This window comes from Calidris pugnax, unplaced genomic scaffold, assembly GCF_001431845.1.
Source record: "Calidris pugnax isolate Ruff unplaced genomic scaffold, ASM143184v1 scaffold64, whole genome shotgun sequence".
In the NCBI taxonomy this organism is placed as follows: Eukaryota; Metazoa; Chordata; class Aves; order Charadriiformes; family Scolopacidae; genus Calidris; species Calidris pugnax.
The window spans coordinates 105,250-132,380 of NW_015090784.1; the positions used below are offsets into that span (position 1 = coordinate 105,250).

Here is a 27,131-nt window from a genome sequence, read left to right on the forward strand (position 1 = left end):
TATTTTTGCCTCGTTAAGGATTCAGAGTCCCACATACCCCACGGGCTTCCCTTCGTGAATATTCAGCCCAGCACGAAGAAGGAGAACGCCGAAAACCCCTGTCCGGCCGAGGCCCTGGGGTTACCACTGTCTTCAGCAGCTGCTGTAAGTCCCCTAACACAAAAACCCAACATAATGGTAATTGCCACCTGTATTTTGCATATCCTGTGCTATCTATCAGTGGTAGAACAATATTTGTGCTTTTTGTGACGGTGCTACACAGTGAATGTCTATTTCATTACGGGTCATTACAATTCCTCAGTCCTTTTGTGCTGTTAGGGGCGATCTCTTGACATGGCAGCTTGGGGCTGCACTGTTCTTTTTTTTAGCTATCATGGGAAAGAGAAGACCTTTCAATAACTAGAAAGTGTTTAATTTGTTTATTTATTTATTGGTGGTGTTCGGCCGGCGCCCCTTTGGCCGGCAGCACCCGAGCCGAGCGGGGCTCCTGCTCCCCCTGCTGGTACCGGGCGGGGCTGCAGGAGAGCGGCTGCCGGGGCCGGCTCCGCGGCGGCGGGCAGGGGGCACCGACCGGGCCCGGGCTCCCTCACAGCAGGTCCGGCCTCCGCCACAGCCAGGTTCAGCCTCCATCAGAGCCGGGTCTGGGCTCCTTCAGAGCCAGGCTGAACCTCCCTCACAGCCAGTTGTGATCTCCCTGACAGTCAGATTTAACCTCCCTCACAGCCAGGTCTGATCTTCCTCACAGTCAGGTTTAACCTCCCTCAGAGCTAGGTCTGACCTCCATCAGAGGTTCAGCCTCCATCAGAGGCACGTCTGATCTCCCTCACAGCCAGGCTCAACCTCCATCAGAGCCAGTTGTGGTCTCCTGGACAGCCAGGTTTAAGCCCCCTCACAGCCAGGTCTGGTCTCCCTCACAGTCGGGTTCAACCTCTCTCAAAGCCAGGCTTAACCTCCATCAGATCCAGGTCTGGTGTCGCCTCACAGTCGGGTTCAACCTCCATCAGAGCCAGGTTCAACGCCATCAGAGCCAGGTTTGACCTCCCTCACAGCTGGGTCTGATCTGCTTTACAACTGGGTCTGATCTCCCTCACAGCTGGGTCTGATATCTCTCACAGCCAGATTCAACCTCCATCAGAGCCAGGTGTGGTCTCCCTCAGCACCAGATTTAACCTCCCTCAGCGCCAGATTTAACCTCCCTCAGCGCCAGGTCTGGTCTCTCCCAGAGCCCCGCCTGAGATGGGGGCCGTTCACCACACAGCCTTCTACGGCGGGTCGTAGCCCTTTGCTGGAGCCCCTCCGATGGCAGGGTGTCTGCCACGATGTGAAACACCCTCTTGGTTTGCCACCGCGGGCTGACACCCGGCCGGAGGGGACTACAACCCCCAGGCTGCCCTGGGCCGCGGGGGGCGGTACCGGGTGCCGGGCCCGGCTGCGGCCCGCCCCGCCGCCGCGCACAGCATGGCCGGCTTCGCCGACCTCAACCTCCCGCAGGGGCTGGACAAGAAGTCCCTGCAGAGCCTGCTGGAGGCCGCAGCGCACCGTGAGTCACCGCCCCGGGCACGGCGGGAGCGGGGAGGGCGGCGGGGCCTGGCCCGGGGCCTGGGCTGCCGTGTGGAGGCGGCGGGCCCGAGCCGGGGAGGGCTGGGCCCGGGAGGGAGGGAGGGAGGGCGGCAGCTCCGCCGGGGCGGTGTGAGGGCGGCCGGAGTCTCTGGGCTGGGGATTCCTTCCCTGGGGTCTAAACCCGCCGTCTCCTTCCCTGGCGGGTGGTCTTTCCCCTCGCCCCCTCCGCAGCGCGGGGTTTCGGACCGGTGGTCCCGGTGCGGAGCCGCAAGGAGAGCTCCTCCTGGGCCTTGTGGGCTCTGTCGCTGCCTCTTTATCATAGAATGGGCAGAATTGGAAGGAACCTTAGAGATTATCAAGCTCCAACCCCCTGCCCTGGGCAGGGACACCTCCCACCAGCCCAGGTTGCTCCAAGCCCCCTCCAACCTGGCCTTGAACCCCTCCAGGGATGGGGCAGCCACAGCTTCTCTGGGCAACCTGGGCCAGGCTCTCACCACCCTCACAGCAAAGAATTTCTTTCTGGTATCTAATCTAAATCTCCCCTCTTCCAATTTAAAACTGTTACCCCGTGTCCTGTCACTGCACTTCCTGACAAAGCGTCCCTCCCCAGCTCTCCTGTAGGCTCCCTGCAGATATTGGAATATTATTATCCCTGCCTGGCAGTTGGGTTTTTTCCCAGCCAGGAGATATTCTTCCCCCCTGCAGTTTCTTGTGGTTTAAATCTCTTTTCTGCAGACTCTTGTGCAGCCTATCCAGTGTTTGGGGGGTGATTTGCCTTTTGCCAATGTACCATCTTCTCCTAATCGCTGCTGAACAAGGCCTTTTGGTCAGCATCATTTTGAGTGCTCGCCTTGCTGCCTCTGATAGCTGTACCTCTGCATTGTCTGCAGTTTAACAACTATCCTGAATGTCCTTAGCCATTTTCACTAAAGAAAGTCATCAACAGGACCAAACTGGGCCAAAATCTTTGGGGACTCCAGCCTCAAATATTCATGTGCATAAAGCTCTGCATTGAGAAAGTGTTGTCAGGGCTGGGGTGTGTTAAAAGGTAAACAGATTTATTTTTTATTTTAAGGCACTTTGGGGTGAATTAATCTTCAGGAAAAAAATAATGTGAAAGGTAAATCTCAAAATCAATAAATGTTTGCATACTTTTAAGTGATGAGTGTTTAACAGGTTTCTGTTTGGCTTTATTTCCATTACACAAGGTATTCTTGCTATGTGTTTACTTTTTCAGTGGGATATTCTGCAGTTGCTCTTAATCATATCATCGATTTTAAAGAAAAGAAACAGGTAACTTTTGTTGGTGTTATTTCTCTTGTAAACCTACATGTCTTATTCCATATTCCCAGGCAGCTTTATCTGCAGAATGCACATCTAGACACAAGTGCAAGTGTCTGCATTTGCAGCAGAACTCCCATTTTATAATTCAGTATGATTGCCTGAGAGCTAACTTTTAATATGGTCTGTGCATTGTCCCTGGGAAATAGTTTAGTTAGCGTGGCAAATTTCGTTTTAGGGCTGGAATACAACTTTTGTTTACATTGTAAACTTAACATATGACATTTTGAATAATTTTGTTTTGTTCTCTTTTAAGGAAATCGTCAAGCCAGTGTCTCCTTCAGAGTTGTTTCCATCTTTGCCTATTGTACAAGTATGTCTAGTTACACTCCATCTCTGTATTGTTACTCTGAGTTACATTTTTTTACCTTGGTATGTTTGTATGTGTGATTTTGCGTATAATGTGTTAATTGAAAAAGAGGAAATTGTCCATTGCTTGATTGTTAAAACTCCCAGCATTGGAAGAACGATATAGTCATGTTTGAGTAGGCTCTATTCATTATTTTAGAAATTATCAAAGAAACTTACTTTTTTCCTCTTTATTTCTTTCTTTCTTGTTTCTGTTGACCCTTCCTCACAAAAACAAAGTCATTCTTTCTAAAGGGCAGGTATAATATCAATCAGATCAATATAAAATAGGAAAGTGTAACTACAGACTTTAGACAATTAGTGTAGGCAAGAATATGAACAAGGCACTGTTTTCTTTTTCTAGTGGACAGCATGAAAGTCACAGCAGATTTTTGCTTTGAAGCTTTTTAAGTCTTTTGTATTATTTCTTTTTTGTAGGGAACATCTAAAAGGATTAAAGTCTTAACCAGGCTAACACTTGTTGTTTCTGATCCTTCCCACTGTAATCTCTTGGTAAGTATATTCAGTATATTAATTTTCCAATTTTATTTTGTTTTCTCAACGAACGAAAGAAACTTTGGAAATTGTATGGGGGAGAACTTTGTGGATTTTATGGGACACACAGCAGTGATTTCTCTGATTGTGTCTTTAGCAAATGTGACCACGAAGGTAAGCAGACTTACAAGGCTGGGTATGGCTTCCCTTGATCGTTTGTCAATATGGGACAACAATTCTGTTCCTCAGTTCTTTTCTTTGATTTCTGGACTTCCATGCGTAAACTCAAAGGCCATGAGCAAGCCCTGTGTCTGTTTATGTTTAATGCAATGTGATTGAAGCAAAAGGTATAAGTGCCTTATGTGGTGGGTGGGACAAGCCCCAAATTAGTGACTTCACAGTATGGCTCACAGCGGAGACCCACTGTGTAACTGGATGATTATTAGTACCTGAAAGTGGAAGAGGGATTTTCTCCTCATTATTTTGGTCATAATCATTGTGCATAGCTCTGGCGTCTGCCAGAATTCAAGGTAGTAATTGTTTCCTCCTTTTGTAGAGATCAACGTCAGCAAATATAAGGTTATATGACATCATAGCAGTATTTCCGAAGACTGAGAAGTTGTTCCATGTAAGTAAATCATTATTGGATGATAGGTATTTGTTATCTCCATCTCTTGTGTTTTTAATTAAACTGTTCTCAAGTATTTGGTAACAGCTGATGTGAATGGTCTCATGGAGCGGAGCATCTGGAAGCAAATCATCTTTTTGTCACGTTTTTCTTACGAAACCCCAAATTGTGATGTCTGACCTGTTTCAAGCTCATAAATGGTAACTTTAACTCTGAGCTGGCAGAGTGGGTGGGCTGGCTCCGTCTCAGTCAGCCCTGGCAGGCAGCAAGCCGGCGCGGGGTAAAGCAGCGGGAAGGCGGCACAGGGACACCAAAAGCAAATGGGAATCTCTTTGGAGGAGTGTCAGAACTTACCTTCAAAGAGAGCTTGTCAGTATAAAACAGTCTGGTGCCTGTAACTTTCTAAACCTCTGCTTTTTATGAATTCTGTTTTAATCATATTAGTTGGTTCTGCCTGCTGTTTGTAAGCAATTAGCAGATCACCAGTACCTACAAAAACTTGCTTATATAAGTCTGAGCACAAAGCCAAATTTCATTTTTTTTTGTTGGCAAATGTTTTAGGAATAGCTTTGTTTGGGCCATCCAAGCAGTGGAGAATTTCTCTCTGGCTGTCTGGAGTCTCCCAGCAGATGGGGCTCTTGCCTGCAGTGTGGCCAGGCAAGCACCCGGCTGTGCGACTGCCGCACATCATTTTCTGTATGAAGCTTTTGCAGTTCAGATCCTTTCAGCAGGCAGGGTAACCTTAACTTGCCTGCCTGTGTGACTTGTCCAGCAGCCAAAGCCAGGCTGGACATCAGAGTGTTTGAAGAAATCTCCTCTCCAACTTTCCCTGCACTGCAGGAATTCCTCCTTGTGCAGAAGTATGGCTCTGAAATTTGTTTTTCCATGGTGGTGTTTTCTGAAATGTTCTTGTCACCAGAATCCTGTAGATATCCTGGCATTTGAGTGGCTCCCTTTCCCACTGTGCTGAATTTGCAAAATGGAAAAGAGTTTTCTGGTGTTTCTGGAGCTGATTAGGAAGGTTTGTTTTCTCATCACATAGGACAACTTGCATGTTTGATGTGTATTCTTGCTCTCCTTCATTTTCAGCTTTCTCTCTTCCTGCATTTCCTGTGGCCTCATTGACGTCTTTTCTAGGAGATGATTTGGAGCCATTTCTTGTTTTCTCATTACATAGGACAACTTGCATGTTTGACGTGTATTCTTGCTTTCCTTCACTTTCAGCTTTCCCTTTCTGCATTTCCTGTGGCCTCACTGATGTCTTTTCTAGGAGATGATTTGGAGCCATTTGCTCTGTGTGTGTCCCCATCAGTCACCTCTGTCTAGATGGGAGTTTGTACTCCATGTGAGAAGGATTAAAACTGGCTATAGTAGGGCTAAACTTACACATTCAAACCTAATTGGATGCAATAGATTCCAACTGTGTCCTGCCTAACAGTTGGTACAGGTAGGGCATGAAGATGAAGTTCTCCGGATGGCCTGGTAGAGACTTTTTAACCTCAAAACCCTTGTGGATCTTTGGTGGATCTTTCAGCTCCCTGCATGTGTGCTGCGGTACAGGTAGGGCACAAAGATGAAGTTCTCCAGATAGAGACTTTTTAATCTCAAAACGCTTGTGGATCTTTAGTGGATCTTTCAGCTCCCTGCATGTGTGCTGTGGCTCTCTTGTCTAGGAGGGAGTGCTTTCAGCAGCTAAGAAACAGGGCCTCTGCTCTCATTTCCACCCAAATTTCCTGGGAACAAACTGGTGGAAGGCTAGTTTGCAAAGCAATAGCTGGCCCTGCGCTGGCAATCCCCCAGCCCAGCCCGGGGACTCCCTGCCACCCCCACCACCTTCCTGCCAGCGTGGAGGGATGAATGGCTGGCGCCCGGCCCAGGTGTATTTGGAGCAGTTGCTGGCAGGTTTCTGAAAGCAGAGAGTTCCCCTGCGTGTAGAAAATTCCTTTTCATCATCTTCAGCCCCTTTTATCTTCTTTGTTACAACTCTGCTTACAGACAGTAACCTGGCCCTGTGTAATCACCCTTACAGGCTAGGCATACATAATTCCTACTTCTCTTGTGTGCCTAAGATTATATGTAAATCATGGTTCCTTTTATGTGCACTTAGTTTTCTCTACATCCGTGAAGATTCTCGACCCTTTGTTCATTCCTTCCCTCTTTTAATATAGGCTGTAAACTGTGGTGTGTGTTCAAAGCTAAGCTTTTAAACCCTGACCTCCAGTACCATCCTGAGACTATTTCAGAGATGGGGCTTTCAAGAAGGGGGCTACGTGTTCCCCACCCAGCCAGGAAAGTGAGGCCCTGTGGATCCTGGGCATGGGGCACCACCAGTCACAAACATTCTGCTGCTTTTTCAGTAGTTGGTGGTTTCTGGTAAAAAATACTTAATCTGTAGAACAAACAGTTGCTACACTGGAATCGGAGAGTGATGGGGTAAGAGGCAGCTTCTGGTCTGTTGTCTTTGTAGGCAAGGATTGTCCTTCATTAGCTGTGAGTTCATTTGCCAAAAGCCACCATTGCTTCTGCCTGTCCTGTGTTAGATAAGAACAAAGCAGTGAGTCTTCCTTTGGGTTGGTCATTATTTTATTGGGAAAGCAGTTCTGTGAGTGAGGGAAGGCTTGGGTTTTAAGCCCAAAACAGGGCTCAAGCTGTGCACCTGTAGCCCTGCTGTTTTATTGGTGTACCCGCAAGGCTTAGTGCCTCTTCATTTTAAAACTGACCTCACCCTGGGGAGATGTATCCTGCATTAAGAAATGAAGGAGAATATCAGTGCGCCTGAAGTTGGTTATGCATTTTCTGGCATATCTAATAATCTGTTCCTCTTTCTTTGCTGCAGATCGCTTGCACAACTCTAGATGTGGATCTGGTATGCATAAATGTAACAGAAAAGCTGCCATTCTACTTCCGAAGGCCCCCTGTGAATATGGTAAATTTACATCTAAATTGTTTCCTTGCTGTTAAATTCTGTATTTAATGTCAGTCTGAGCTGAATTCCCTACCATTTCCCTCCCACCATTCCCATCCACGTCGTTCTTTTATTTTCTTGCATAATGTATAGTGTTGTTCCAGAGTCCTTCACTTCAAGGCCTCCACTGCAGCATTTCATACACAGTGATGCCTGTTCTTTCTCCTTCCTGTCCCCCACTTACGAAGGCAGAAGTGGGGTTCCCAAGGAACGAAAAGAGAGCCTTAAGGCCACTGCTGTGTGAAGCAGTGAGACATGGTGTGGTTGCTGACTAAGCTGCCTCCCAAACCAGGAGCAGTACAGCTGTGTCAGAACAGATAAACAGCCCTGTGGTTTAAAAGGCAGGAGAATAGGAATGACAGCGTTAATTTGGGAGAAGGATGTACTGCCAGTTATTTGGAGGACAACTGTACTGAATCCATACTTAGACAAAGGAATGTCTTGGTAAATGAACCAAATGTGGACCTGCTAGATACCTGCTGTGGGACACAAGGTGGCTATCAGCGTGGATCAGATGTTTTGTTAACACAATTCTGCCTGCTGGTGGTGGTTTGCCAGAAAGCTTCATCTGAACATGCTCTTAGGTGAGCTAGTTTTTTTTTCTGAGTATACGTCAAGGTTCATTCCACATGGGCATTCTTGGCTGATGTGGCCCTTAGTGCTTAAAAACTTAAATTTGGAATTGGGTAGAAATCCTACTTTGTCTTCTGCATAAAGTTTGACCTAGAATAAAAATTAAAATCAAGTAGAATTAATCATGAAACAGAACGAAAGTAATACTTTGGAATTTACTATAGACTGGGTATTTCAACATTCCATTTTGAATAACAGTTTTGTATGAAATGTTGTGTGGAGGTACCCTAGCTGCCTGAAACTCCAGCAGCTGACCCAGGTGAGGAGGTGAGTGGCTCTTGGAGCCCTGTGTTTGGAGATGTCTTCCTTAAGAGCTGCTTCTCAGCCTCCACACTCCTGGCTTCGCAGTAGCCTGTCTGTTGGACGGGTTTGGTGCATCCTCAGGCAGGTGGTTGTGGTTGTTGTGGTGCCAGACAGACAGATTGGCAGGCAGCTGAAGCGCTGGGGAAGAGGTGAAAAATCTGCTTGGCTGGGGACTGGTGCATTGCCATCACCTGGTTTGGTTTTGATAAATTCAGGCTTCTCTTCTTGTTTCACACAGAGCTGGCCCGACACTTGCAAACACTTGATCATAGAATCATATGGGGTTGGAAGGGACCTCTAGTCCAACCCCCTTGCCAGAGTGGGTCCACCCAGAGCAGGTTGCACAGCAAATTGTCCAGGCAGGTTTTGAATGTCTCCAGAGAAGGAGACTCCACCACCTCTCTGGGCAGCCTCTTCCAGGGCTCTGCCACCTCTTAACTCACTTTGATGTATGTGTTGCCTCTCCTTCTGGCTTTCTTTTTATGCTGAGGCAGAGCTGTCTGTCCCATCCTTTCCTGGAGGAAACCTTGGGCACAGCGTGAAGGTGCAGTTTTTTCTGTGCAAACAGCTCCTTTAGGTGCTGTGTGAGTCCCAGGTGGGCACAGAGCCTTGCCCCCGTGCTGGGGAGGCGGCAGGACAAGCAGAGCAGTGTGGTGAGGGACCAAAACCCCTGGCTGGTAACCTGGTCCCAGTGCTCCAGATGGGGCCTCCCCAGGGCAGAGGGGCAGGATGACCTGCTGGCCACTCTCTTCTTGATGCCCCCCAGGATGCCATTGGCCTTGTTGGCCACAAGGGCCCATTGCTGGCTCATGGGCATCCTGTTGTCCACAGGAACTCCCAGGTCTTTCTCCTCAGAGCTGCTTTCCAGCAGGTCACCCCCAACCTGTCCTGGTGCAGGGGGTTATTTCTCCCCAGGTGCAGCACCCTGCACTTGCCCGTGTTATATGTCATCAGGTTTCTCTCTGCCCAGCTCTCCAGCCTGTCCGGGTCTCTCTGTGTGGTGGCACAGCCTTCTGGGATGTCAGCTGTGTACATAGCTTCTGTTGTGCTTGCAGGCATGGGAGCTGGATTCATTCCATCCGTATTCACTTACTAGACTCTCTTACAGTATTGACATTGCAGCATATTTTAACAAGATGAGTGTAAAGCTTAGACTAACATTTCAGGCAAATTTAGCATAGGCCAGGGGCCAACGGACTCCTAGCTTTGAATTGGGTCGTTATCACTAGCTCACTGTGTTCTGTAGAGAGTTCCTTGACCTTTCTCTGGGTGTTTGTGAAAACAAGAATACTAGGCTTTTGGTGAGGCACTTTGACAGCAAAGGATTTTAAAGCAGCTGAAAATATAGTATTACTGTTTGGAACCTCTCCTGTGACTCACTGTTACTTCATGTTGTCACAAATCCCAGCGTATGCTGTGAGACGGGAGCAAAGGGACCTCATTGCTGCTTTTGTGCAAGGACAGATTCCTCAGCTGCAAAACGGGGCTCCTGTGGGAAGTGGTGTCTTCCTCACAGCAGGCTGTGGGGCTAGAGGAGGAGGGTGCTCAACATTTCAAGACTTGTTTATGACAGTGGTTACCTGTCTCCTCAGCTCTGGGACGGTGGAAAGCCAATTACAGCTAATAAGCGGCTGGTATTTCTTTGTTTGCTAAACCTCATTTATCTCTCATCCCAAGATTCAAGAACACACATCTGGTGTGAAACCTTCCCCTCCACCTCTTTCATGCTATGTTGTGTTCTTGCTAGAACAATTCCGCCTTAATTTTTTCATATATGACACAGTTAAACTGAGAACAAGCAACATCAATAATAGACAGCAGTTGTTAGATTGTTATGCCTCTCTCCTTTTGATTTTTGATCACTCTCTTTCATGTGAAGGCAATAGATCGAGGCATTTACTTTGAACTTCTTTACTCGCCTGCCATCAAAGACTCCACAATGAGAAGATACACAATTTCAAATGCGATCAGCCTGATGCAGATCTGCAAAGGAAAGGTAAGCTCTCAAAGTGCAAGCAGCTAATTAATTCAGTTCAAATTCTTCTGGAGTTGTACAGGCTGAGCCATTTTAAATGAGTTTGTTGCTGCAGTTTCTGAAGCTGTGACTGAATCTTTGCCTGTTAATACCAGGACACAATTATTCTAGCTCCAGATACTTCCAGCCATGCTCCACTGTGTGCTTTCTTCTTCAGTTGTCAAACTGTTAGATTCTTTTTTCAGAACAATCTATCTGTTATAATTGTATGCAATACCCAAAACAAAAGGGGGAGAGGAGGGTGGAAGTGCCAGAGATCTAAGGTTTGCTCTACAATTGGGGTCCAAGCATCTCTTAGAAATATGAAATGGAGATTTTAGATTGACTAAAAGCTCTTTTTTGGTGGTATACCTCAAATGTGAGAGTAGAAAACCATAAGAAAAAAGTAGAAATCTTATTCTGTTACACAGTTAGTAAATTCAGAGTGTAGAAATCAGACCAACAGCTGGCTGGCTGCCAGCCAGGGATTTTGCTGCAGTCAGATCCACTGCCTTCTTCCTTGGGTTTCAGAGGCGAGGAAGAAGTAACACTTGCAGCTGAGATGCCTGTAGCCCATTGCTCTCATGCCTCACCTCCTCCCAAGCTGCCAGGCTGAGCTGCCTGTCATGCTGGGTCCTCTCAGGCCATGTTGTGGGTTTCTGTTTTTTTAAGAGGGAACCATATCCTAATACATATCCGAGTTGAAAGAGATTGTATCTCCCACCACCTTTATTGGAAAAGGCCTTCTCAGCACTGAGCTAGTCCAGAGATGCCAATATTGGGATTACCCTGAAGATCTAGTCTGAAGTGGGAAATGCAGCTTGGAAGGCCAATTAAAAGCAGATCTGTCATTTACCTCAGTTCCCTTCAGACGTGACAGCCTATTTTATACAACAGCAGAGTGGGTCAAACAGATAAATTCCCTTAGAGAAACAGAAGGAAGTGAGTATTGCATGGCCTTTCCTGAGAAGCCCAGGTCTGGGAGCTGATAGCACAAAATACGGGCTTGGAGGTGAGGTACATACACACAGAGCCCCTTTCCTTTGGGAATGCTTTGTGTCAGTGCCCCTCTTTCCTCTGGGAAGTTGAAGGTGTCATTCTCCTGTGGTTGTTGATTTGGAGAGCATTGGTTGAGTTGGCATCACGGACAGTGTACGAGGTGCTCTGTGCACTGTCAGTCTGTGCACTGTCAGTCTGTGCACTGTCAGTCTGTGCACTGTCAGTCCAGGGCATCATCTGTGGCTGGAAGGTAAATCAGTGGGAGCTGGGCAAGACAAGTTGTTGTTAGGCACTGGAAGAGCTGGGAGAGGACTGCTAGCTTGTCTTTAACATTTGCCTTTATTTTTTTTTTTTTTGCCTCCAGACTCAGTAGCTGGTGGGCCAGCAGAGGGGGTTATTAGCCCTCACTGGTCTCCATCAGTTACTGTAAAGGCCTTTTTTTAATGAGATGTGGGGTGGCTGGTCCATAGGCTGCTCGCACTGGCTCCTGGCTTGCAGCTCGTGCCTTCTGAACCTGTAGTTGCTGAACTTGTAGTAGCTTTTGGACCCTTTTGTTCCTCCTCTGTTGTAGTAGGGCAGAGAAGCTTCCAGTGTCCTCAGTTGGTGTTGAGCAGTCCGTAACACGTGTTGGGATGTGCAGGGGGCGAGGAGGGCCTGGCCTGCTGTGCCAGGCAGAAGGTGTGTGTAGCCACAGTCCCTCACCTCTCATGATGTGGTAACTGAGTGTGGGTGCTGTGCCTGAAGCAGTCTGCTCCCTGTCTGCTTCACCTGGGGAGATGGTGTTTTGCCTTTGAGTTCTTCCCTTTAGCCCTTCCCTTGGGTTTGCCCTCGCCTGCCTCTGCTCCCTAGCAGTGCCTTTCTTGTCTGCTCCTGCCTCCTCCCCCCGCCGTACCCATCCCCTGGCTGGGAGCTGGTTGCCTTTGAACCAGGTGGGGCATCTCTCCAGGGCATGGCCATGAACCATGATCCCGTGCTGGTTCAAGGTGGCTCACACGCTGCACTGGGAGCTTCTCCCAGCCTGGGGGATGCTATGGTTGTGCTGGGAGCTTCTCCCAGCCTGGGGGATGCTACAGCTCAGAGCAGGAGTCTTGAATTTTTCCCTGCGGACTTTTGCAGTCAGCACTGCTGAAGCTCAAAAGCACCCCTGGGATCCATAGTGCAGGCATTTCCAAGGTGAACCAGGCAGGAAGCAATGTCCCGGGCTCCATCAGGATGTGTGCTCTTAACTCACTTTGATGTATGTGTTGCCTCTCCTTCTGGCTTTCTTTTTATGCTGAGGCAGAGCTGTCTGTCCCATCCTTTCCTGGAGGAAACCTTGGGCACAGCGTGAAGGTGCAGTTTTTTCTGTGCAAACAGCTCCTTTAGGTGCTGTGTGAGTCCCAGGTGGGCACAGAGCCTTGCCCCCGTGCTGGGGAGGCGGCAGGACAAGCAGAGCAGTGCGGTGAGGGGCCAAACCCCCGGCTGGTAACTGGGGGTGGGATGGTGTGTTGGTGGGACTGACGTCAATTTGGAGAGCATTGGTTGAGTTGGCATCACGGACAGTGTACGAGGTGCTCTGTGCACTGTCAGTCTGTGCACTGTCAGTCTGTGCACTGTCAGTCTGTGCACTGTCAGTCCAGGGCATCATCTGTGGCTGGAAGGTAAATCAGTGGGAGCTGGGCAAGGTTTGGAGAGCATCGGTTGAGTTGGCATCACGGACAGCGCACGAGGTGCTCTGGCACTCAGTCTGTGCACAGCACCCTTCTTTCTGGATCTGTCAGTCCAGGGCATCATCTGTGCCTGGAAGGTAAATCAGTGGGAGCTGGGCAAGACAAGTTGTTGTTAGGCACTGGAAGAGCTGGGAGAGGACTGCTAGCTTGTCTTTAACATTTGCCTTTGTATTTTTTTTGCCTCCAGACTCAGTAGCTGGTGGGCCAGCAGAGTGGTTATTAGCCCTCGCTGGCACTTTGTCTCCATCAGTTACTGTAAAGGCCTTTTTTTAATGAGATGTGGGGTGGCTGGTCCATAGGCTGCTCGCACTGGCTCCTGGCTTGCAGCTCGTGCCTTCTGAACCTGTAGTTGCTGAACTTGTAGTAGCTTTTGGACCCTTTTGTTCCTCCTCTGTTGTAGTAGGGCAGAGAAGCTTCCAGTGTCCTCAGTTGGTGTTGAGCAGTCCGTAACACGTGTTGGGATGTGCAGGGGGCGAGGAGGGCCTGGCCTGCTGTGCCAGGCAGAAGGTGTGTGTAGCCACAGTCCCTCACCTCCCGTGATGTGGTAACCGAGTGTGGGTGCTGTGCCTGAAGCAGCCTGCTCCCTGTCTGGTTCACCTGGGGAGATGGTGTTTTACCTTTGAGTTCTTCCCTTTAGCCCTTCCCTTGGGTTTGCCCCCGCCTGCCTCTGCTCCCTAGCAGTGCCTTTCTTGTCTGCTCCTGCCTCCTCCTCCCGCCGTACCCATCCCCTGGCTGGGAGCTGGTTGCCTTTGAACCAGGTGGGGCATCTCTCCAGGGCATGGCCATGAACCATGATCCCGTGCTGGTTCAAGGTGGCTCACACGCTGCACTGGGAGCTTCTCCCAGCCTGGGGGATGCTACAGCTCAGAGCAGGAGTCTTGAATTTTTCCCTGCGGACTTTTGCAGTCAGCACTGCTGAAGCTCAAAAGCACCCTTGGGGTCCATAGTACAGGCATTTCCAAGGTGAACCACGCAGGAGGAAATGTCCCGGGCTCCATCAGGATGTGTGCTCTTAACTCACTTTGATGTATGTGTTGCCTCTCCTTCTGGCTTTCTTTTTATGCTGAGGCAGAGCTGTCTGTCCCATCCTTTCCTGGAGGAAACCTTGGGCACAGCGTGAAGGTGCAGTTTTTTCTGTGCAAACAGCTCCTTTAGGTGCTGTGTGAGTCCCAGGTGGGCACAGAGCCTTGCCCCCGTGCTGGGGAGGCGGCAGGACAAGCAGAGCAGTGTGGTGAGGGACCAAAACCCCTGGCTGGTAACTGGGGGTGGGATGGTGTGTTGGTGGGACTGACGTCAGAGGAAAGTCTCTCACTGCCTCAGTGTGGTTCTCATTCCCGCCCACTCAGGCAGGAATTCCCAAAGCGTTTTATTCAGTATCACAAAAGGTGCAAGGAGTTCTTTGCTGCTGCAGTTTCCACCAGTGCAAAACAGCCTGTCCCTGGGTGAGCATCCCCAGAGGTTCAGCATCAGCAGAGCGCTGGCAGCTGAGCTGTGATGGGTGCCAGCCCCTGAGCTGTTGCAGACCTCTTCTGTAGAAGGCCTTTGGGTGAGAAGGGAGAAGGATGGCTGGTGTTTCTCATGGGGGTGCCAGTGCTGAGGGCAGTGAGTGTTACGGCATGAATCAGCAGCCACTGCCCAGCTGCAGGAAGGGTTCCTCAACCAGTGGGAGGTTGACTGAGGCCAGCATAGGTACTGGGGTTAGGACTGAGGTGTCCCACAACACAGACAGCACCAAACGGTCTGCAGGCACAGTCTAACCTGCTTCTGGGGGATCCTGGACTCCTCTTCTAAGTCCATTTCTGTTTCAGCTCAGGCTGAGTTGTCATTTTTATGGGGCCTCTTTCAGCTTGTGTCATTAAAGGGGGCACTTCTTAATGCAGCGTGTGCAACTCTGTGTTTCTCCTTTGCTCTTACAGTCTCTGTAAACTCTGCTCTGAGAGAAGCAGGCTGATGGGTGCCAGCTTAATGCCATCACTCTGACATTTATACTGCTCAGCCTGTTCCTCTAAAGGTGCAGCACTTATTCAGCTTACATCTGTCAGAGGTGTGAGACTGCAAGGGAGGGCTTGAACCTCTGCCCCTCTCTCTGTCAGGGACAGGGACATAACCTGGGTTTATCCGTGTCCCCAAATTAAGATCCACAGCCTGCTAGAGTTCACTTCATCTGAGGGCATCAGATACTCTGATGGTTGATTGGGCTGTGAGCCTGCACTTAGCTAATGTTCATAAAGTCTTTGCTGCTTGCTGATTATTTATTTATTTATTTATTTATGCTCTCTGACAGATGAACGTTTGTTCTCTTTTGTTTTCCAGAACATTGTTATATCTAGTGCAGCTGAAAGGGTAAGTCCCAGATTTTTGTTGAAGTCAGAACAACTCGAGGATTTATCTGTGGCTAAAAATACATCTGTAATTATATATTCAACATATAAAAATTGTAATTTTAAATATAATTACCATCTTGTGGGTTTTTTTAATCAATCCATTTTTCCAAAGAATTGTGTTGTGGGGTTTAGGTTGGTGTTTTTTCGGTTGGGTGGGTGGCATTTATTTTTTTTGCCGCTGCTGTGGTATTTTCCATGACAGTTTTCTCACGGATGAGGACTCTGTTTTCCAAAACAGTAGTACTTGCTTGATTTCTTAGTGCCTCTTCAGCAGTTTGCTGTTATGTAGCACTTCATCTTGCCTTCCTGCCTGCTCACCCTCTGTCAGCCTGCGAGAGGGTGCGTGCACATCTCCAACCTTCTGTGTTTTGTTTTAGCCTCTAGAACTCCGAGGGCCTTACGATGTGGCTAATCTGTATCCTTTTTCAAAGTGGTTTTGAAATATTTCCAACCTTTATAGCCCTTGAGCATTACAGAGTGGTGCTGGCTGCTGATCAATGAGTCAGGGCCCTGAGTGGATGTGAAGGAGCAACAGATCTTGGTCACGGGGTGGCTCGAGCACTCACTGTAAATAGTAACGTCTGTGTTTAGCTGCAGGTATGGTTTGTTGGGATAGGTATTGATGCTGTGTGAGTGGAGAAATTAATAAAAGCCATAAAAACCTATGGACACTGTGAACCAAACCAGAAACTATTACTTATGATCTCCACGGTGCCACACCTTTGATAGAAGAAGCTATAAAATCATATTTGTGTTAAGAAAGAACTTCCTATTTGAGTGCTGGTTACTTTTGCTCTGAATTTTCTGGTCCTCAGTTACAAATAAGTGGTTGTGCTTGAGAAACCAAGGAGGGTGTCTTTTCTCCTCTTCTTCTAGAAATTGAGATGCACTTTTACTGCTCACCCCTCCCTGCCCCACAAGCAGGTATTGGGACTGTCCCTCCAGGGGAGGAGTGTGCTCTGAGTCATGAGAACCGTGTGGGAGGGTGTGTGGCCCACAAGGATTTTCTGCTCAACATTTCCTTCCTTCTTCAAAAGATTAAGAAAGAAGAACTTCCTATTTGAGTGCTGGTTACTTTTGCTCTGAATTTTCTGGTCCTCAGTTACAAATAAGTGATTGTGCTTGAGAAACCAAGGAGGGTGTCTTTTCTCCTCATCTTCTAGAAATTGAGATGCACTTTTACTGCTCACCCCTCCCTGCCCCACAAGCAGGTATTGGGACTGTCCCTCCAGGGGAGGAGTGTGCTCTGAGTCATGAGAACCGTGTGGGAGGGTGTGTGGCCCACAAGGATTTTCTGTTCAACATTTCCTTCCTTCTTCAAAAGGGCAGTCGGGCTCAACCCAAATTAACATGGCTCATCTGGTGTTGTCCTCGCTTGAGGTGACTGGGAACTTCTCAGCATAAAGCTTTTGTCACACAGTGCCCTTTTCCCCAAAACCGACATTTTTGATTGGGGTCACTTCTTTATGCAGATAAAAACGTTCCTGTGTTGAGAGATTTTTATTTTTGAAAAGTACAGCTTCTTGTGTGGAAGAAAGCAAGGTTGCCAGCAGCTTTCCAGGAGGGCTGCAGCCAGAACTGGGTGCCACAGTCCCCTGCCTCTGGGTAACCTTATGCAGAATGTCACTTTGAGTTACAGCGTTGCTAATTCCCAGTTATTTGTAGAGTAAGCAAACCTATCCTGCAGACAGGCTGTGCTATTCTGTCCCTTCCTTTCTGGGTGTTTGGATCCTGAGCAAAGGTGACAGAGGTTTGCTCTTCGGCCTGTCGGAGAGCGAAGCCAAGGCTGCCGTGTCCACCAACTGCAGAGCCACCATTCTTCATGGAGGTGAGTGGACAGAGCAGGCAAACACATCCAAGTAACACTTGCATTTGTTAAGCTAAACTCATATTAATGCATGTTTTCCAAAATAGAGTAAGTCAGCTTACTCTGTTGTAGCTCCTTTGTCCAGTGCATGAAGAAGGACTCTTGCCGAGTCTCTTTGCTAATGGAGTAGATGTGGAGGATCTCTTCTACCTCAAATTGTGCAAAGGAACCTCCCAGCAGTAGTTCTGAAATGGATTTGGGCTCACTAGGTTGTTTGGCAAAAACATGAGGAGTTTGATGACATCACACAGTGCTATTTTATGCCGAGGGTTCTGTAAATAAACTATTCTCGACTGCTGAAAGCCAGTTACTTGGTGTGTGTAGGGCAGGCTCTGCCCATATAGCTGTGCCAGCACAGCCTGTTTAAGAGTTCTGGGGTGTGTGAATACATTTTTAATATTTTTTTCAAGAACAGTAATCAGAAATCCAAAAATGCTTTTGACAATGCTTCAAGAATGTGTCCTTTTGTGCCTGCAGCACTGACGAAGCCTGGTTTCCAATGGTTTTGTGTGTCTGCAGCCCCTCAGTCCCTGCAGAACCCTGTGCCTACAGCACTGATGAAGCCTGGTTTCCCATGGCTTTGTGTCTGCAGCCCCTCAGTCCCTGCAGAACTCAGTTTTCCCTTATGCTTCCTGTAATTCTGCACCTCCCATCAGATTTCTCCCGTTAGTGTCTCCGCTCCATGAGGCAGCGTATCCACAGGTCCCAGCCCTGCAGGTGCTTTACCTGCTGACTGGCCACCTGTGAAATGTGTTGAACTGTGCTTTGGGGCACGGACACCTGAAATGAGCATGCGTTAAATGCATCAGCATCATTTTCTTTGAGGTGCTACAGCTTCTGTTTCTGTATTCCAGAAACTCGGAAGAGTGCCTGTGGGGTAGTGTACACAGTGAAGAAGCCTCGCAAGGTGGAGGAGGAAGAGACACCACTGCCAGCCTGCAAAAAAGCTAAGACTCAAGCTTGAGAACTGGACCCATTGTCAAGAGGAGCCTCCAGCCCATCTCTACCCAGTGTTGAGTCTTCCCCAGTCCTCCAGCCAGCCCAGTTCCTCCCTTCCTGCCTTATGTAGCCTGCAGGAGAGTGGTTCTTCTGGTGCTCAAATAAGGAAGGCTGTGGGAATGAGTCTGCTGAACGTAGCTCGCCATGTATGAGAGCTCATGCTGGACTTCTGGGCAAGGTCAGGAGCCTGTCTCTCACCCTGTCTTAGGTCTTCTGGAGTTAGTGCAAACTCCACGCAACGTTTATCACGTACAGAAACTCTCAGTTGTACAAGTGCATTCCTTTTTTTATTAAAAATATTTCTAAGAATGCAAAGTCTAGTTCTTACAGTTTCTCAATAGATTTAAGCACATCTACTCCAGCTTCCAGCCACGAGCCAGGAGGGGAGGTTTCCCTGGGGTGGGCTGGGAGGAGTGGCAGCGTAAGGGCTGGATGGCCCTGCCCAGGGTGGTCTCTGGGTCACACAGGTTTTACTGCATCATTTCCTTCTTTATGGGCTGGGCTGGTGGTGGTGCCTGTCAGTGTTCCTCTTGCTGCCTCCTGCCTGTTAATGCCTCAGCAAACCTCATCTGGCTGCCAGAAAACCAATCAACACAGGTTTAGTGTCAGCAGAGGGTTTTCAGAGCTCTTCCAAACGTTGACTGAAGTTTTTCTTTTGATTAAACCAATATAAAAATTATGCGAGCTACTGTACTCAAGATGCTCTTGAGGCAGCTTTACTGTGAGTATTCCCGTTCTCCGTTTGCACAGACAACAAGCTGAGAAGTGAAGTTATAGCACCTATGATCTTGCAGAAATCTTGCAGTGGGTCATCTCTGAGCTCTTGGTAACTGGACTGAGCAGGATGGGTGAAGTTCTTGGCAGACTCCCACTTCTATATAATGCTGGTGGGAGTCACAACAGTTTTGGCTTCTTTCAACACAATGAAATATTTTTTCCTTTATGTTTTTGTTCTACTTGTTGACTCTATGATTTAAGTCTCTTTTTTTTTTATAGGTATGGGGATGTAAAATATATGTATGTGCACTGGAGTGCATACATGTGTGGGAGCCTGTGATGTGCTTTGTTGGGAGACCACACTCCGGGTGCTGGGATTTTAACTGAATGCAGCCTGGGATGTGCCCATGCCATGGGACCTCTGGTGGCTCTGCTGGTGGCTCTGCTGGTGGCTCTGCTGGTGGCTCTGCTGGTGGCTCTGCTGGTGGCTCTGCTGGTGGCTCTGCGGAGATTGCTCCTGCTTAAAGCCCAGGGGGAGGCACTGCCTTTCCCAGCAGGACTCGGCATCTCCCTCGGCTTGGGTGACTGACCTGTCTCCTGGGCTCACCTAGTGAGTACTGACTTGCTGAGAAACGGAGATTTTACAGCAATCTCAGCAATAAAACTGTAGCTTTGATTTACTAGTTACTCAGGTGCTGTTGTTCTGCTCTTGTGTACATGTTTGCATTTAACAAAATGGTAAGAGATGGCATCTATCTAACGGCAGCAGGGAGGTAGCTCAAGGGCTGGCTGCTCTGGCTTTTTTTTTAAGTTGTTAAAAATTTCACAGGGGCCAAGATGTGAACTTTCCTTCAAGAGAGCCAGAATTATGCCGTGCGTGCTCACCGCTCCGTAATCCACTCCAGCAAATAAAAAGAACCACTCTGTTTTATTTAATCTGAAATAGATCAGTACAAAATGTACAGAAAAGGCAGTACAAATTTACAAATATACATAATCTGGTTTTTTTCATTCTTCAGTCGCACTGACATCACAGTAGTCTGGCTTAAAATAAGTTCCCATTCCTGATACCCTCTCCTCTCACCTTCCTCATCGTTGCATCCGAATCCCGGTTCCGTGGAGGTTGGGGCTCCCCCCTCCAGCTCTTTATTGATCATTATTGCCAAACCCCTTCGTTCAACTGCTTCTCTAAACCCTCGGGGCACCTCCTCCTGCTGCTCTTCCCCCTGTCTGTCACCACTCCTCTAACGTATTATTTCAGTAGTGAGAATTTGGCAGAGACAAAGGCACGTAGGGCTGGGGGAAGGTGCCAGTGTGGCTGGAAATGCTGCTGTCTAAGGCCAAAGGATTTACGTTGTTGGCAAAGATTGCATTAGGATGTAATCCTCGCTTTAAAAAAGCTACAATGATATTGAAAATAATTTAAAATGACCTTTTAAATAAATAAATAATAAATAGTAATAAATAAAGCCGTTTGAAAAGCAGTGGAATTTTGACACTCAGCCTGCCTTTAAAAAATAACTTATCTGCACGTTTGTTTTGCCATTTTCAGTGCAGGTACTTCAGATCATCCAGTACCCGAAATATTTTTCAATAAATATACTACATTCAGGGCTATTTTCCTCCAGGTTCATAAGAAGCATTTTAAAAGCAGCAAAAAAGAGGGCAGTTTGGTTTCTCTCTTCAGAGCTTGCCTAGCTGGATGCTCTTGTAGGAGTTGTCTTTCAGGCTGTTGAATATCTCCTTGGTGCCCTTCTGCCAGTGAAGAACAAGGTCCATGGGGGTTTTCCCTTGCTGGTGGAAAAAACAGCAGAGGAAGCAAGATTTAATTTCGGCCAGTGAATGGAGTGCTTCATCCTTCCCTCCTCTGCCTGAGGGGAGACCCTGCTGTGCTCACGGGGTCGGGGTCCTCTCACTCTGCAGGTCTGGTCCCAGCCCTGGTCAGACCCAGGGTGAGATCTCCTTGGCTTTCGGTAGGTCTAAGCTGTGTTAGCAAATACCATGGGGGGCAGAGCAGGTGTTTCTTGTGATTTCATTTAAAGTGATTAGAAATACATTTAGAGGAAACCTCAGTAAGCCACTCTTCTGTTTAACTGAGAACTCAGCTTAGAGTTTGTGCTGGTTCGAAGAGGTTATGAACCACCACTGAATTCAACAGGAGCAGCTTTTGTGTGGGGACAAAGCCTGAGGGAGCAGCTCTTTGGCCTTTGGGGCTGCACCTTCTGTGGTGGCTTCTGTTTTTAGAAGAAGTTCTGGTTTTTCCTCTTCTCCCTGACCTCCCCCAAGGTATACTTTCCCTCTGAGCTTAGTGGTGGGGTTTGTTAGTGCTGGGTTGATGGTTGCACTGGATGATCTCAAAGGTCCCTTCCAACCTGGGAGATTCTATGATTGTTAGCTTTGCTTTAATTAACTCGGAAAAGATCTAATTAAATCTGTCTCTCCCAGCCTTGAATCATAGAATCATCTAGGTTGGAAGAGACCCTTGGGATCATCGAGTCCAACCATCTCCCCTACTCTACAAAGTCCTCCCCTACACCATGTCCCTCAGCACTGCATCTAAACGGCCCTTAAACACAGCCAGGGATGGGGACTCCACCACCTCCCTGGGCAAGGGAAGGCAAACTTGCTCTGAAGCAGTTTGAATGATGGCGGTTTTGGGGTTTTTTTTTTTTGTTGGGATTACTTACACAGTTCTTTATAGTCAGATCTGCTCCGTGCAGGATCAGGAGCCGGACCATCTTGTAGCGGTTGAGCCGCCTAAACGGCCCTTCAACACAGCCAGGGACGGGGACTCCACCCCCTCCCTGGGCAAGGGAAGGCAAGCTTGCTCTGAAGCAGTTTGAATTATGGGGGTTTGGGGTTTTTTTATTTTTGTTGGGATTACTTACGCAGTTCTTTATAGTCAGATCTGCTCCATGCAGGATCAGGAGCCGGACCATCTTGTAGCGGTTGAGCCGCACGGCGTCGTGCATCGGCGTGTCTCCTTCCTGCAGGACAGACACACGGCCTCAGCCCTGCCCCGATCCGGCCCCAGCCGTGTCACCGGGGGGGGTTTTATGGCCAAGGAAGGGCAGGGGCTCAATGGGGAGGTGAGAAGCTGTTGGTCCTTACCCTGTCCCTGGCGTTGAGATCCGCCTCGCAGGCGATGAGGTGCTCCCCGCAGTCGTGCTGCCCCGTCCGCACCGCCACGTGCAGGGGGGTGCTCAGCAGCTAAGGGGGTTGGGGGAGGAGGAGGAAGATGTCAGTGGCACGGAACGCTTCAACAGCCACCAAAAATTATCTACCTGGGATAGAGGTCAGCTTTTCCTCTGGAGTTTGAAGAAGCTGCGGAGCCCCAGGAGCACGTACCTTGTCTCTGGCGTTTCTGTTTATCCCCTTGTCCAGTAAGAACTTCAGAACGTCCAGGTTGCCCCCCCGGCAGGCCCAGTGCAGGGCTGTGGATTCCAGCTGCAGCAGGAAAAACAAAGGGTAGGGGTTTAATTCGTTATTATGTTTTTAAAAAAATAATATTAAACTATTTGGAGCAAATTTCTAAATTAATTCAGACTCCTTTTCTCTCCATTTAAGCCGAAGCACTTTATTGTGATCACCGGGTTGTTCTAGTAACAGCTTTTCTTACTTTGCCCTAATTTCCTTAGCACTGGGAGTCTCTCACTCCTCACACGTTGCTCTCCCAGCCAGAGATGTTGGCAGGGCTGCTGGGGGAGGATGCGTTTTGTCTATTCTGTGAAGTTAGATGTTCTCTTTAGCCAGGTATGTGGCTGGTGTTTGCCAGTTAATTTATTTTTTTTAATGCCTTTTGCGTTCTGAACACTCCTCTTCCTCAAGGAGCGCTCCTGTAACTGCTGCTCTGGGCTCCTGTGAAACCAGGAGGGGTTTTTCGGAGGGAGCATGAGCTGAGGTACATACCATGTCTTTCTGTTCCAGCCGGGCTCCAGCTTCCACCAGTTTTTTCACCACCTCTAGATGTCCTTCAGAGCATGCCCTGTGCAGGGCGGTGCGCTTGTACTGCCGTTCAAACAGCCCAAAGTTGGGTATTAGATACAGCACAAAGAGAGATAACCAAATCTTTTCTCCCGCCTCCCCAGGATGTTGGCAAATGCCGACTTTCTGCTGAGCTAATACTTTGGAGACCTGAAATCTGCTAAATTTTAACAGCATCCTGAGAGCCAAGAGGTGCCTCCCCAGCGTTTCAAAGAAATATCTGTGGTGGGGCTTTGGGATTTCACAGGGCTCCTGTCGAGTTCCCCAGCCAAGGTAACACTGCTCACGCCTTGGAGAGCATGAGGGGCTGACAGCCTTCTTGGAAGACCCCCTGTTACAGAAAATCAGGGTCTCCTGGGCACCAACAGCCTTCTTTCAAATGTAAAGATCCTCTTGTAATAATACTTTGAAGGGTGGCAGTGGCCCCTTTATCACTAGAAAACTTAATGTACCAAATTCCCAGCGTTTACTTCCTTCCCCCACACTTCCCCTGCCCACCCCCCCAATGTATAGAAGCTACAAAACCTATGTTTACTTCCTTCCCCCACACTTCTGCTGCCCACCCCCCAATGTATAGAAGCTACAAAACCTAGCAGTAAAAGTTAATTTTTGCCTTCTGTAGCAGGCTTTGCAGGAAGAAGGGAGGCTGTACCTTATCGCAGACGTTGGGATCCCCTTTGTCTGACAGGTATTTTTCAATTACTGGCAGCTTGTTCTCCAGCGCAGCTCGGAAGAAGGTGGGCACGTCCACTGGTCCCGTCTGAGGGAGAGAAACTCAGGGTGTGAATGTGTGGCACAAACCCCCAGCCCTGCTCCCCAGGAGAAGGTGCTTTGAAATCACTTACAATAACTTCTGGTTCAGGTTCCTTTACAACGGGCGCTTTCACTTTCTTGCATTTTTTCTGCTTCTTCAACTGAATAATCTTCTCAAGATCCTCCAAGTTTTCGAGTTTTGATCTCTGTTCTAATTTCTTCTTCTTCAGCTGAAACAGATCAAGGGAGCCCACACCTTGAGCTGAGTGTGAGCTGCCTGAGTCACAGGTGTGCTAATACTCAGCTGAATTCCATTCAGAATGGATGAACTTTGAAATAAGCTTTCTTTTTGATTACAGCTGGGGCTAATTGGCCATCAGAGTCAGTTACTAAGCGTGTGAGAAATTCCACATCCTCCATGTCGTCAGCTGTAGCTGACTTCCAGCAAGTGTTTTCTCTTCAACCGCTTTTACGATGCAGCCCCTGATTTATTGTAAATTAATTCTCTTTGATGAAAAACAGACCCTTAAGTGAAGAGCCAGGTTTATACCAATCCTGGCGTGTCAGTCAGCAAGTGTTAGATCTTGGGGAACTACAAGGAACATCCCCATCAGGGTTTGAGCTGTAGATCATTGACTTAATGGAAAATAATGATGTTGGCTGAGTGGGCTGGGGATCAACTACAAACCCAAAAGGCTCTTAGGACCCTGTTTTGGAGGAACTCAAAAAGCCTCTGCAGTAAGTAATGATCTCTCCCTTGAAGGTGAAGGTCAGAAGCATTTGTTTCAATGTTCCTGAGGCTCACCTTCCCACCCTTTTTTTCAGAACAAAGTCTTATGCCCCCAGCTAATTAAACTCTTTCATTCTCAAATCACTTTAAATTTTTAGGCCAGCTGGTTGCTTATTCACCAAAGAATTTAAAACATTACAGCTACTGTATTTTGGTGGGGAAAACCCATCGGTTCTTAGGGATACAGGGAGCACGGGCATGCTCCAGGAACGCAAAATGGTACTTTTCTGTAGACAGGCATCACTTTCATTTGTAATTGTTTCTCCCAAGTGTGCTAGTAAGCTTAGTGCAGTGTTCTCATAAAAAGAACATTTTCGTGGTAGGTAAGGCTTCAGAAATGCACTCTTGCATCTTCCTTGGGTTGGCTATTTTTGGTGGCAGTCATTAAGTGTGGAAGCTGGAGGTGTCATACCGGCTACGCTTGCTCCCCCCTCACTGCGAGCCAGCACGGGGGGCTCTGGGCAGGAGGGAGCCCCAGATGTTATCAGGGGATAAGAGGGGGTCACTGCCCCCATCCATAGGCTACGGGAGTCAGCAGGCTGCCATGGCCTTCAATGGAATTTAGACTATTGGTGTTATCTCCCAAGGGTTTCCTGGCTCACCACGCACGTATTTCTCGCTTGGAAAGAGGCAGAACCCCAAGGGCTGGAGCAGAACATGCACATGGGGCGATAAAAAGCCAAGCACAAACCCCAAGAGCCTACCTCTGCTTCGAGTTTCTTCTCCTTCTCATAAGCCAGATCTCCTCGGCTCAGGGAGTGCTCAGAGACTGTCTTTAGGTCCTCCTGCTTCTCTAATTTCACAGCAGCTTCATACTCTCCATTTTTGAAGTCCTCGGGGAGGAAGCTGCCCATCTCTTTATCATCGCCTTTCTTCCCGGTCACCTGTAAAAGCAAACGGGATCCAGTATGAGAACGTTAGGTTCCTTGGCTGCAGTTGCCACCCCCTGGGAACAAAGCCTGCCTGGAGCTAATTACATGTCATTCCTGTGAGGGACAGAGTGCTGACCTCCTGCAGCCCCTGCCCAAATTAACTAATTAATGGCTGGAGCGCTCTCTCGCAGGCAGATCTCCCGCAGCCCCCACCTCGGCATCTCCAGGGCGCGGGTCAAGATCCATGAGGCCACCCCATGGTCCGAATCCCTGCTGGGCCAGGGCTGAGAGGCTGCTGTGCTGACAAAAGCTGATTTCTTGGGAAGAGCATCTCTTTTTGCTGGGGGTTTCCCTGTTTCCTCACCCACCAGCCCGTGTGGGAGCCTTTGGGAGGCTGTGAAGGAACCACCCCGAGCACCGCGCCAGCGTTGAGCAGAGGAACTGAGCAGGAACAGTGGGAGGAGAGGCTTCTTCTCCCTCGGGACGTTACAGTTTTATCAAAATGCATCCCGTGCAGATAAAATGAGGCTGCTGAGTAATCCTGAGGCTGGTTTTACCCCGTTTGTAGCCCTCAGGACAGCAGCAGGAGGTGGTTCCTGCGCGGGGGCTCTGGGATGCTGTGCAGCAGCACGGCTCCTGGGAGCTGCTGGAAATACTTCTGCTGCTGGAAATACTTCTGCTGCTCCACTAAGTGCCTACAAAGACGTAACTCGTTAAAGTTAGTAGAGGCTGTTGTGTATTTTGAGAGGGGTTCTGTAAATTCGTGTGTCCCGGGCTGCCTTTCCGCTCAGTCACCTTGTAAAATTGTCCTCGTTAGAGGATTTAACACTGGAGGAGCTGCCAGGGCCTTGCCAGGGAATTTAAGACAGCATTAACTAGTCAGGTTTTATGGCAGTGGCATCTTAACCTGGCCCTCGTGGGGAAAAATGGGGTTTTATATGATGCTCCAGTGTTTTACTGGATCCCAGTTTCCTGTTTTCCCAGTTTATGGATCAAATCAGGCATTCTTAGCCCGATCTCTGCCGTGGGATGTCCTGTCACTTGGGGTCTAGTTTAGATGTTAGTTTTCAGAGACTGGTTTTGCCATCGACAGCAGCGGGTGTGGGAGCTGTTAGTTTATTATTAGAAAACAATACTTATTATTATTAAACTGTTAGTTTAGGTTTGGAAAACAGTTTGGATTCTGTGCATTGACACCTCCTCCCAGCCCCTTACAGCACTGGAATTACTGAGGGGGATCATTAACTTCATAGCTGCTAAAAAGAATCAAAATCAGGATCAAGGTCAAAGGAAAGATAACAAGGTAAGTTTGGGTGGGTTTCTTCTTCCTGGTGATCTGGCTTCTGGTGCACGATCCCAACAGCTCTGTAGCTGTGTCCGTGGTGAGCCCCCCTCCTGAGGAACATCGGAGTGTGGAGCAGAACCTGGGGGGGTTGCAGCCAGGGCACAGTGGTGCCGCTCGCCTTCATCCACAATGTTGTCTCCGGGAGGACAGTGGAGGAAGAAGAGGGGTTAGGAGTAAATGAAGGAAGGTTGTACCTACCAGCTCCTCCACGTTCATCGTCATCATGTTTGCTGCGCTGGGGGCTGCGTTCCCCAAGGGCTGAGGCTGCTCTGCGGGACCCCCCGCCCCGGCCCCGCTTATATCCCCCCGTGAATGAGATAATCTTCCAACCTGGGAATGCCAGCCCGGGCCCGAGGTGGGCTGGCGCTCATTCCAGACGTGTTAACGAGCCAGATCTGGTGTCCGGGCGGGGGGGGGGGCGGCAG

General features: G+C 48.6%; 2 protein-coding genes across 2 annotated transcripts; one reads left to right on the forward strand and one right to left on the reverse strand.

Moving 5' to 3' along the window:
- Nucleotides 1-1,419: 1,419 nt before the first annotated feature.
- RPP30 (ribonuclease P/MRP 30kDa subunit) lies at nt 1,420-18,555 on the forward strand. The gene is made up of 11 exons (XM_014966126.1): nt 1,420-1,540; nt 2,798-2,853; nt 3,158-3,214; nt 3,688-3,762; nt 4,301-4,372; nt 7,209-7,298; nt 10,153-10,269; nt 15,309-15,338; nt 15,757-15,794; nt 17,128-17,207; nt 18,101-18,555. Exons 1-11 carry the CDS (start codon nt 1,459-1,461, stop codon nt 18,208-18,210), a joined length of 807 nt encoding a protein of 268 aa, XP_014821612.1. The 5' UTR covers nt 1,420-1,458; the 3' UTR covers nt 18,211-18,555.
- Nucleotides 18,556-19,871: 1,316 nt separating this feature from the next.
- ANKRD1 (ankyrin repeat domain 1 (cardiac muscle)) lies at nt 19,872-27,001 on the reverse strand. Its single transcript, XM_014966113.1, has 9 exons — nt 26,905-27,001; nt 25,194-25,373; nt 23,792-23,929; nt 23,599-23,706; nt 22,872-22,970; nt 22,311-22,409; nt 22,074-22,172; nt 21,851-21,949; nt 19,872-20,756 (listed from the first exon to the last, which is right to left on the reverse strand). Exons 1-9 carry the CDS (start codon nt 26,929-26,931, stop codon nt 20,646-20,648), a joined length of 960 nt encoding a protein of 319 aa, XP_014821599.1. The 5' UTR covers nt 26,932-27,001; the 3' UTR covers nt 19,872-20,645.
- Between the last annotated feature and the right edge of the window lie 130 nt (nt 27,002-27,131).

Bases quoted from the DNA above. Each gene is read 5' to 3' on its own strand.
- RPP30 (XM_014966126.1), top strand. From the start codon at position 1,459: ATGGCCGGCTTCGCCGACCTCAACCTCCCGCAGGGGCTGGACAAGAAG. The intron at 1,541-2,797 runs GTGAGTCACCGC...TTACTTTTTCAG, and splicing joins GCTGGAGGCCGCAGCGCACC to TGGGATATTCTGCAGTTGCT. The intron at 4,373-7,208 runs GTAAGTAAATCA...TCTTTGCTGCAG, and splicing joins AGACTGAGAAGTTGTTCCAT to ATCGCTTGCACAACTCTAGA.
- ANKRD1 (XM_014966113.1), bottom strand. From the start codon at position 26,931: ATGATGACGATGAACGTGGAGGAGCTG. The intron at 23,930-25,193 runs GTAGGCTCTTGG...GATCTGTTTCAG, and splicing joins AGAAGAAACTCGAAGCAGAG to CTGAAGAAGAAGAAATTAGA. The intron at 22,173-22,310 runs GTACGTGCTCCT...CAACCCCCTTAG, and splicing joins ACAGAAACGCCAGAGACAAG to CTGCTGAGCACCCCCCTGCA.